The following is an 11,824-nucleotide window of genomic DNA, read 5'->3' on the forward strand; positions in this document are numbered from 1 at the left end:
ATTATAATACCCTAATCTATGCTCTGTTACTTGTAAACAACTTCTGATACTTTTGCTAAAATTGTGTTGAGATGTTATCTACTTCAGATAATTTTACTTGAACTGTTTGTCTATGTTCTGCTACTTGTAGCAACTTCTGATACTTGCTAAAAATGGGTCATGGGTGGAGAATTTCGTTTTCAATAATGAAAGCATAATGTTGGCATCTTATTTCTAGTCTGCAATTACATTATGATACACTCTTATATATTAACCAATTATGGGGAAGAACATGTAGCCGAAGTAGGATCAATAAATTGGTTCCCTATGGAAATTTGAGTGGGAAGTATTCTAGTATTTCTGTAAGTGTTACAACTTACGAGTTTTTTATGATTTTACTCTGGACTCCAGAGCAATGTTAGTGACATCATTAATTTAATTTTGATTTTTATTAACTAAATCAAATATTTTCATACGATCGTATCCAATTTTTTGGTAGTAGATAGATAATTTTATAGGCATCATGTAGCATTTAGCCTTTCCCCTGTAGCTTTTATGCTGTTTGCTGTACTGTGATATGATGTGTGGTCTTCAAATTATAGTGTCCAACTAGCTATAGTTGAAAACTCTTAACCACGACTGTGAAGCCCGGTTCTTCCTCCTCTGTTGGTCCATCATGTTTACTTTTTGGAGATAATGTGCCCTTTCAAATTTAAAATTATGGTTTCCTCTGGAAAGATGCTTATGTAGAAAGGTTTTTGCTAATTTTGTCATCTCTATTTTGAGTAGCTATATCTGAGTTTGAATTATGCTTGTAACATTGTCTATTTGTTTCACTTTTATGGGCATTATTATGTTTGTAGTAAGATATGCTTGTGCTTGGCATTCATTTTTTCAAGGTAAATTTTCAATACTTGACTATTAATGGTAGTGTTGTGTTGTGAAAAAGGCTTGTATAATTGTATTCATTCTGTAAATGCAACAAGTTCTTGCTTTTCCCTCCCTTTCCTTCCAATTACTTGTTATCCAAACAAAGGTGTTGCCATGTCTTTCTCTTACTTGTTATCCAAACTGCCTGAGTTTATATTTTGTATAGTAGACAAGTAGTAGACAAGTATGAAGTATGAAAGAAGGCAGTGTTTCTTGAATTGTTGAGATGTATTGTAGTATGTGTTGTACAATATTGATTTCATATGTATATACATGTATATATTGGTTTAGGTTGAAACTTGTCAATGATATAGTGTTGTTGATTTTCTTTTCTACAGAAAATGGCTCAAATTGGTACTTCTTTGAAAAGGAAGAGAAATTGGGACTTTATTCGTTTCATAATTACTATGATTTCTACAGAAAACTTGTCAACTCGAGAAAATTTATGGCAAGGACTATGCTACTGGAAAACCAGCTGAAGGTTTTGCTGATGCAGTCAACAACTTGGAAAAAGTTGCCCCTCCACAAGTTACACTTGATTCAAGTGATGATGAGGATGTTCTAGGTAGTGGTAATGTCACTCAAACTGTTACCTCTCCTCCTTATAAAAAGATCAAGACTGAAAACACTACAAAAAAAAGTAAGAGAGGAAGTGGTGGTGCCGGAAGTTCTAATGAGCTCGCTAGCTTACAAGCATTTATGAAAGACATGAATGTTCATCTTTCCACTATGGCTACTGTGATGGCACGCACTGATGATCGTGAACAACGTGCGGATGAAAGAGAGCAAAAATTAGTTGAAAAGAGTGAACAAGTGCTAGAGGAACTACTCTCTTTTAATCTTGAAGGTGTCACTCCTACCCAAGTTTTTGAAGTGGCTAACATTCTAACCGCACAACCTAACAAGCTCATGATATTTTCAAAGTGTCCGGATGCTTTGAAAGGTGCTTATGTTAAGAGTCTTCTTGGAGGAAGCGGTGATGGTAGTGCCTAAATAAATTTTATGTTATGGTTTTATGTATGGTTTTGTATTAGGAAGGATTATTGGCAAAGACTTTGGTTGAATGTCAATATTATTAGAATACTTTTGGTATGAACTTTTATCTATGAACAAGTACTTTGGTATTATTTTCACCATGAGGTGATAATTTGGATTTGTAATCAATGGAGCATGAAAAATGTTATTTATAGTTTTTTTTTTATAATGTCTTTATAGTTTTTTTTATCATATAATACAGGAATTTAAAAAATGACAATTTCATTCCCTGGCTTGAACCAAACAGTCACAAAGGGAATCAATGAACAGTTCATTCCGTTTCCTGGATGCAACCAAACAACCAGGCTAAATCAGGGTCAACCCATTCCTTTCTCCTGCATTCCCTGGATTCATTCCATTCCGATTCCCCTGCGCGAACCAAACGCCCCCTTAGAGGAAATTTTTTTAATAAGAAGTTGACACATGGCAGTGATAATGTCAGCGGTAATTACTTAAGTATTAATTATCAATAGATATAGCTTTTGCTTAATACATTGGTTTAAGTTTCAAAACAGATGCATTGGCAATTCCTAGGTGACCAGAGTTCAGAGCTCGTCTCACGGACACGCATGGTCTCACGGACACGCATGGTCTCACAAAAGACCTGCTGCCCAAGTTGTGAATTTTAGGTAGCATAGTTCGGGTTAAGTGTGTTAATATGTTATTGAGTCGAATGCAAAAGTAACATTCAATTCAATATCGTAGCAGTCTGAGTCATATGACGGAGTCATATTCTGATTGGATCACATTCAAGTCATCATACACAAAATCAAATCAATACTCAGAGTAGTAACAACAGTTTCTGAATCTGCTCGGGCCTAATTACGGCTTAGGTCTAATACGAGTAATGCAATAACCGATTGTAGTCTAAATTTGGATCATACAATCTGAACCGAGTAATAATCGAGTACGAGTCATTTTTATTGGGTCTACTTTTGGACTTTGATGCTCCATAACTCTGATTACACCTCACCTAATAAGAGTCAAAATCCCCAGAATCAGAGAGAAACAAAAGAACAATTGTGAAACACGAGAAGAGAACAACAACACGAAGCTAGAATTTTTTATATACTTTATTCTTTCTTCTATCTTACCAATCAATCATTCATTCAAATTTATCATTTGCTAATCATAGAAACTCGACAGTTACAAGTGAGTTGAAGAAATTATTAGAGTGAAAGTGGCGGAAGGAAGAGGAGCGCGGCAATGGGGCCTGCGAACCACCATCAGCCACCGTCACCTCCGCCGTAAGCCGACGGTAGCAATGGTTACTAGGCAAGTTTTATATCATCTTATCTTATTCTAAATTGTTTTGCTGTAGTATTCTGAATTTTAGTATTTGATTGAGCAATTCATTTTTAGTGTTGATGAATTTTGTTATCTTTTGATAGAAATGTGTAATGAAGTAGTCTGTTCTTTGCTACAATTTTTGGGGTTGGAATATGATCATTGCATTTGTTATTAGGAATGTGAAATAACCCTTTTTCCTGCAATCCCAAATTGTTATCTTTGTAAGAATGGAAGCAGTTTTCCATTATACACCCAGGTGTATCGTGCACTTAATATTAGCTCAAAGTGTTGTAAATTTGAAATTGTCATTGTTTCTTAGTACAAGACATTTGTGCGCTACATGATATCCCATGTTCAAATTTTCAAGGTGTTATACAAGTATTTCTTTCTAATAGTATACTGGTTCATGAATTGGGAATGTGCATTGTCTCAAATTCTTCTGTATGCTAGGCGAAAAAGGGCTGAGTAGAAGTTGAAGAGGGGACGGTAGGTATTGCCCTGCATTTGGAATCAAATAATGTTGGTGTTGTTTTATTGAGTGACTGTCTGATGATACAAGGGAGAAATTTTGTATAAGCAATCGGTAGAATTGCTCAGATATTCGTGAGTGATGCTTATTTGGGTCGTTTTACAGATACCCATATTGATGGTAAGGGTGAAATAGGAGCTTCTAAATTTTGGTTTATATGATTATATAATCTGTATTGTGTACAAAAAATGAGAAGGGTAAATACTTTAGTGTGTAAGTGAGTGAAAGCTACGATTGCCAAACATATGTGACAGATGTGTGAACCTGAAATCAGAATGGTCTTATGATGATAGTTGTAGTAGTTTTTATTGTGACCTGAAACAATTATAAAAGCTTGTGAATTTTCAGGGAATTGCCTTATTTTTGGGCACAGGAATGCTTGCTAGAAGGAACAATTACCTTATGCATCAGTCTAATAACTGAGAACTTGGAGATGTTGATTAAATGGAATGAAAATGGTATGGGCTGTTTTAAAGGAAAAAAAGGAGGGACCTTGCTGAATATGTGAGGCAAATAATATGTAAGGAAGGGTTCAGGTTACATTAGGGGACCATGGCGCTGACTAATGAGATTCAGGAGAAGATATTTTTATGTATAGAGAGATTTTAGGCACCTGAATTGGAACTCTGTAGCTCATCAAAATTAGTCCTGCTCAAGGGGTTAGCTGGCTCAAAATCAGTCCTCTATAGCTCGTTAAAATCAGTAGTGTCCAAGATATGATATATCAGGTTGATACATGCACTTTTAATTCTTATAGTGTTGCTCCTATTTGATGTTTTTAAATTCTAATTATCAAACAAGAGACAATGTCTTTAAGCTCATGTATTGCTGTTGGGTTAGGGAGGGTCAATGTCTTTCTGAGTTGTCTAAATCATGGCTTACTTTTAGCCCTTTTCCATAATCTAGATGTATCATGGATTTCTCCTGTTCAATGCCACAGGAAGGAAATTGGCCAACTACAGAACTAAGAGACCAAATGAAAAAAGCTGCAGCTAAAGATAGCAAAGTGGAACCGAAAGCAAAAATAAGCTATTTGAGGAGGAAATAACCAAATTATCCACAGCCTACAGAAAAGCATGCACTGGAATTTCCATTTCTGGGCTATCGCAGTACAGATGGCAGTAAAAACGATTAGGGAAACCTTGACACTCTTGCTAAGGCCATTGCAGGGGTATCTGTTGCCAGTCAAAGACTGATAATTACAAGCCTAGTAAAAGAATTAAGAGATGTGAGAAAAATGCTCAGCAAGAAGCTGCAAGAGAGCAGAGAATAAAAGAGGAACAAAGCAACATCATTAGTGATAGAGTGGTTGAGGTTGAGGTTTTTGAGACAGCTAGAGCCGTTTGGATTAACCATTAATGAGGTTAAACCAGATGGCAACTGCCTTTATTGAGCTGTTGAGGATCACCTAGCCTACTTGTTTGGAGGGTCTTCAAGCAGTTTTGAGAGATGGTGACTTCTTATATGCATGCGTGAGCATAACTCAGAATTTCTCCTCTTTCTCTTGTCAAAGGGGACATGGTTGAAGAAGAGTCAAATGATTCTCTGGTGCAGAGATTGAGAATTGCTGCATAGAGGTGAAATCAACAACAGCTTGGGGTGGGCAATTGGAGCTTGGCACTTTGACACATTGCTTGAAGAAACATATAATGAATTTACAGGGTCTTTCCCTGATGTTGAAGTGGGTAAGGAGTACAAGACTGATGATGCTTTCGTGTCATTAAATTCTAGCATCATGCTATCACATGATTCACACCACAGGCGCGCCTTCCGTCTGGGTGAGCACTACAATTCTGTGGTTCCAAATACTGTGAAATAGGTTAGCTATTCCTACAATCTTGTGACCTTATTTCTCCTTTTCTTATAGTTTTCTTCATTATCATATTTTTGGGGGTTATTATCAGTGAGTTAGGAGTGTGCATTGAACTTTATAGATGAATTCAAAGAGTATTTTTTGTTTTTTTTCACTTTCAATGGAAGCATATGCATTCTGCAATTTCTTTTCTTGCGCATATAATATCCTCTGCAGTTGCAAATAGTAATACAGAGATCAACAATTATGCTTGTTTTCTGGTTTTTGGATGGTAATACAACATTGAATCAAGCCGATTTGCTAGACATACCTTGTATACTTTTTTAAATGGAAAATGTGACCATTAGCAGTTTAGCATTTGAGCCATGGTGGTTCCTATAAGTTTCTATGAATTGGTAAATTGGCTAATAATACTAATTTATGCAAAATTGCTTCTTAAATGTCAAGAAAAAAAATCTCTACAAGACTTTAAATTTGCCAGGATTGTAAAATATTTTTAAAAAATGTATATGATAAAAGAAAAATCTCATTTGTTAGCCATATATTTGAGCTAAGAGGTTCAAGTGACTGCTTCTTAATTTTAGATTTGAATGCAAAATGTGAGGGAACCTTTCCTGGTGTTTTCTGAAACAATTTTTCCTATAATAACTAAAATTGTTAAAGTATCCTTCAGAGCTTCTTTATGTATTAAAGACTTAATATATTCCCATAAAATTTTCTATGACACATGGTAAAAAAATGTCCTTACTGATTCCATTTTTCACTCATAACTTGATGGGTATCCCTTTAAAAAAAATTCCTAAGAAAAAAATGTTGATTAAATTCTTAGTTGTCCGAATCGTTCTAGATATGATAGTTAGTCAATTGATAGCAATTAATGTTGATGTTACTGTTAGTCTGTGAAAAACATGTCCTTACAATATACTAAACTGTCCTTAGAAAAAGAAGAGAAAAAAAAAAGTTTTCATTAAGAATCAATTTAGGATCATGACATTAGCTAAGGTTCACTATATTTTTCTTGGGGACATATATTCTTTGCAATTGGCCACTTCTAAAAAGGCAATGCCCCACTATTTTATGGAATTTGTTGGAAAGAAGAGAGAAAAAGATGGTGGGGATTATGCTTTCTTATGTCAGATGTAAAATCCATTTTATGTGATGCGAGGAGCCGAAGTTGCCTTATTCTGCATGCATTACGTCAAATTTGTATATCTTTAGATTTTTGTCTCAATTGAAAAGTAATGTAAATAAGAGCACGAGTCAACTATGAGATTAAGACGACATAAGTTAAAAAAATTTCTATTCGCTTGGTCGATGTTTATATATGAAAAGCAATGTAAATTAGAGCATGAGTCAACTTTGTTGAGAATGAGAACCTACTACCTCTGTTTCTTATTATGTACATCAAAGGGGTATTTATTTGTGAGACATAAAATATTTTTTTGTTGCACATAATAAGAAATGCATGTAGTGTATGTATTTTCTTGTTTAAGCCTTAAATGTTTTGCATTTTACATAACCGAATTTCACATAAAAAGTATACGTTTTCATCAGATGCAAGATGCAACATAGGTTTGCAATCTTCTGTACAATGTAACATTACACGCTAAATTTTATTGAAGAATTTACCAATATGTGACCATGTGTGACCCAAATTTGACATATTTTTTCATCAAAAGTTCATTAATGTCACACTAGTATTTCATATTAAGTATTTAATAACTAACAAGATTGAGTCAACGTGAATATAAACATAACACTTTCACTTGCTCTGTTAGCCTTAATATAATGGTGCGAATCACTGGGGCAACTGTGAAGTTGAGGCACTCACTTTGCTCCATGAGGCACTAAGGTCAGTGCCTCCGTGAGAGGCATGCTATGCATGTCTTTTTCAATTAAGCAGCCAATTCTTAGCTAATGGAACCCAATTGAGGCTGAATGTCCTCTAATAGCACACTTAATTGACAAAGATGTATGTCCTTCAAGGTGCAAGCTTGAATTGTTAATTCTGCACATAGCTGGACAGGCCTCTCGCTGTATAATCCAAATTGATAGAAGAATGTAAAATTATGATAAATCTTGCATTGTATCTCATAAGATTTATAAATGATCAACTACATCCTGGTTCAAAAAATACTAAAGATTAAGATAATGTCATGTTTGATACATTCTCATGTATGTTACTATTTCTCTTTCTATATTGAAGATATCTTAGGAGGATCAATTCCAAATATGATAGGTACGCTAAGTCACAATATGTTCTGTTCACTGCATCTAAATAAGAATGACAAATGCAGAAACAGTACATCTTAGATCAGCTTTCTCTAATCCCATATTTTCCGCGCTCTTAATTTTCTTTTGGCTCTTCGAGTTCAATTGAGTTAAAGTTTTAACGATAAACATCCACGTGTCTGCTAAAAGAAAGAGCTTTGTGCTGCTCGAGTATTTGATTTAGGAGAAGATCAAATGAAAGAGGACTTTCTAGTGGAGTTCTAGAGCGTGGCTCATCATTATTCTGTTAACTCTTTAGGTGTTGCGAAGTCAATTTTCTAGATGCCCTTTGTTTTTTTCTTGTGTCATAGTGAAATTATTCAATAGGACAAATGTCCTTGTTTCTTTACGGAATATGAAGAACATAGACGATGTAAAGGGTCATTTTCGAGTACAATTTGTGGATCAAAAAGAGAAAATAGAAAGTTCTCTTTTTGTTAAAAGTCTTGGAACTTATCCTTTTAACAGTATCAGTTCTTGCATGCAGATATGAGTTGCGTCACCTTAGAAATAGCTTATAAATAGACCTGTGCTCTAAGCATTTTCCTCATCTCAAACCTTGAGTCTCTTCTACAACTAGTGTCATAAAAGCTCTCTGTATTTCAGCTTTTTCATCACCAACTCATCTCCCAAACAAAGGAATTTCCTTCAAAGATAATGGAGGTTGTGAAGGGTTTGGTGCAAGACAGGCCTGTGGTTATTTTCAGTAAGACTAGTTGTCCTGTGAGCCACTCGATGAGACAGCTTATCAGTGGCTTTGGCGCTAATCCTACTGTATATGAAATTGATCAAATGCCTAATGGACGGGAAATTGAGAGAGTTCTGCAGATGATGGGACGCAGACCTAGCGTACCATCCATCTTCATTGGTGGAAACTTTGTAGGTGGACCTAATGATGTGATCACCCTTCAGGTTCAAGGTAGACTGGTACAAATGCTGATGGATGCCGGAGCTATTTGGGTCTGGAATAGAAACTAACTTATCCAGGATCAGCAATTAGAAGTAGAATAAGGGAAGTTTTAGGTTATATTATGGAGAGGACTTAAATAGGAAATAATGCGTCTTCTGCAGTGCCTTGTTTTTCTAAGCACAATTATATTTGGTGACTGAAAATTAGTGTTTTTCAGTGACATAGTCTTATTCTCCTTCTGCCAAAAAAAAAAGAAGAGTAAATCCTCTGAGTAAATGCTTGTCCTTTGTTATTGAGTCAAATACTAGTGAAAGCTGCATTCTCATTTTGACAATGCACTCTTCTGTACCTTATTACCTGTCTTGATTTACTGTAATAAAATGCTAGACTGGGATTCAGTTGCTTATGCTTTGATAAATAATGCTTTACTATCTTTAAATACCAAGTCAGTAAGATTTAAGATTATGTTTTGAACATAGCACAAAAGTATACACTGGCATGACTTAAACGAATTAATTTTACATGCAAACATCACACTATTAAATCAACCTAAGTACAGCCGATAGATTTCTGGACAAAAGAAGTTCATGTATATGCCTCTATATGCAATCTATCCAATGCTTTTATATTGTAGTATGATAATTCAGTGTTTCTCAGAACTAATTTGAATTTCCTGAATAAACTACAAATGTAGTGCTTAATTCTATGCCTACATTTTCTCTAGTTGTGCTTGCTTATTACAGTTATTAGCTCTGTATGTGGGCATGTGGCAGCTCTTAGTCGCAGCCTTCATTTAAACTAAGGATCAATTTTTGCTCGTACACTTTGTTTTGATGCCTCCTTAAAAGGATATGTGATAGATTGGATGATCTTGAAGATTAATGATGTAAACCAGGCTTGCAGCTCCTGAAAACCTGCATTGATCTTTCAGAGGAAAAATCAATACACATCATGGGCCATTTTTATTTTATATAATACTCTTGTAAGCCTTTCTGCTATTTTTGTCTGCAATTTATTTTGAAAACCTACATTGATCTTTCTAAGTGTGTGTACACATTACATATCTGCTCAGAAAACAGGGCGCACAGCTGAAGATTTCTTATGTTAACTGTGCAATTACTTTTCTTATTTGGAAGGGTTATATATCTTTATATGATCCTTTCTGTACTATACTTTCTTATACGTGAATGTATTTTGATCAAGTTACCTACACCGTACCAACTCATTCTTAAAGAAAGTGCATAAATAGTGAGCCTATTACTGTTATAAATGAAACAGGAAAACAAGTTACTAATACTTGTAAGAAACAAAGGGCGATTAAAGTACTGATCTCTGTCATCTCATCATTTTTAAGAAGCCAAGTATTATAGTTACTACAATGTCAAAGATCATAGCTTAAAGTCCAAAATCAATCTGCCACTAGTAATAATAAAAATTGAGTGTCATTTTATTCATTAAATTGATACTTAACTGCTCTCTGACAGCAATAATTGACAGTAAATCTGATTTACAACAACCAAGATGAAAGAGAACTAATCTAAAAATCGACTTGTGCTCCACACAAGATTATAGTCATGAGTTGTCATTGTTTGTAAGTGGGCATATATTATTCTGATCATTCAGTGGCTACAGAAGTATATATTGTACATGTAATGGGTGAAGTTGACACCTCCTTGTTTTTTATAAACCATAAAAAACAGAAATTATAGTTAGTGTCTGATGTCTGCTGGTTCTGTGATAAGGAAAGAATAGAAGAACCTTTAAAGCAATTTATAAAATTGTGCTTGATTTTACTTTCTTTGAGGTTCGATGCCAATACGTGGATACGATTTTGATGGCCTAAAAACATAATCTGTATGGCGATGTCTCAGCCTCTTGAAGATCCTAGAATTAATCAAGTTCAGGTGCTATCCTAACTGCAAATGTTTGTATTTTGTCCACTGCAGATTTTTCTGATGATCTTTTCTGAAGTATATATATCACCTTCCTGTAACACTCTACATGTTATTCCTTTAGACAGTAAAATTTCAGCTGCTATAACAATGAAAAGCTATTCTGAAATGTGATGTTAATTTTCTGTAATAATATGAGTAAATACTATACTCACAACAGTAAAAAAACAAGCAAGGAGACATTCCTTGTCAGAACTAATTTTCTGCTACATAAGCTATCACAAACATTTAATTCTACTGATATCATCTTATTATCGAGTTTATCTTGCCTTTCGCATTTTGCTTCTGTAAAGGGGATGAGAATCTCAATGTGTGATGCAAGGATAACTCTTGCAAACCTTTTCTCATTCACAAAGATGCTCTGTGATAGGTACAGAAGCAAGCCCTTACAACGAAAGTACACACTTCCAGAAACCTAAACTATGCTCTCCCTCCCCTAAAAAAGCAAGGCATGGCTACATTGGGCTTTCTAACCATCCAAGTTGGGCTAAGGCTTGAAACGGTCCCAAAAAAGAAGTAAAGAAGGGCCCAATGGCGCACACTATGATTCTCTCTCTCTTTTTTTTTTTTTTTTTTTTTTTTTTTATTTTTTTTATTTTGTATTGCTCATGCCTTGAAACTTTTACGATCTTCTGCTTTGCAAATATTTCTATCAATCATTAAATGGATTAGAAATGTAATACATGTTACTATAATATTAGCCTCAGCAGTACTGCAGAAGAAATAAAATTGTTGCTTTAGACTGGAAATCAACCGAAAATCCGATCTTTTCCAAACTGATGAATGGAGGACAAGTCAGTTAAGATATTATTGCTGAAAATTTTCCATGTATGGCCTTTAACCCGTTTTTCTTGCATATTTGCATACTTGCTACACACCCTTCTGACAGAAAGGTTTCAATGAGATGAGATAATTAGCAATGAATTTCTCAAAAAAAAAAACATAAAAATGTGAAGGGTCACCTATAATGTGTACAAAGTCACCCATTATGTCTCATGGCATCCGATTTTTGAGACCGTGTAATACAAGTGTATTGCATCATCCAAATTAAAATTCTTAACAGCAGAAATGTAAAAGTAGCTGTTTTCATCCCCTAGGTAATCTTGCCTACCTCT

The 11,824-nt window shown here is 34.8% G+C and overlaps 1 protein-coding gene and 1 pseudogene across 1 annotated transcript; both read left to right on the top strand.

The window, feature by feature from the left end:
• Nucleotides 1-4,569: 4,569 nt before the first annotated feature.
• On the top strand, nt 4,570-5,730 carry LOC110720720 (annotated as a pseudogene).
• Nucleotides 5,731-5,829: 99 nt separating this feature from the next.
• Nucleotides 5,830-9,161, top strand: LOC110720977 (monothiol glutaredoxin-S6-like). Its single transcript, XM_021900086.1, has one exon. The coding sequence runs from the start codon at nt 8,505-8,507 to the stop codon at nt 8,823-8,825; it is 321 nt and encodes a 106-aa protein (XP_021755778.1). The 5' UTR covers nt 5,830-8,504; the 3' UTR covers nt 8,826-9,161.
• The last annotated feature ends 2,663 nt before the right edge of the window (nt 9,162-11,824 follow it).

This window comes from Chenopodium quinoa, unplaced genomic scaffold (genome assembly GCF_001683475.1).
Source record: "Chenopodium quinoa cultivar QQ74 unplaced genomic scaffold, ASM168347v1, whole genome shotgun sequence".
NCBI lineage: Eukaryota > Viridiplantae > Streptophyta > Magnoliopsida > Caryophyllales > Amaranthaceae > Chenopodium > Chenopodium quinoa.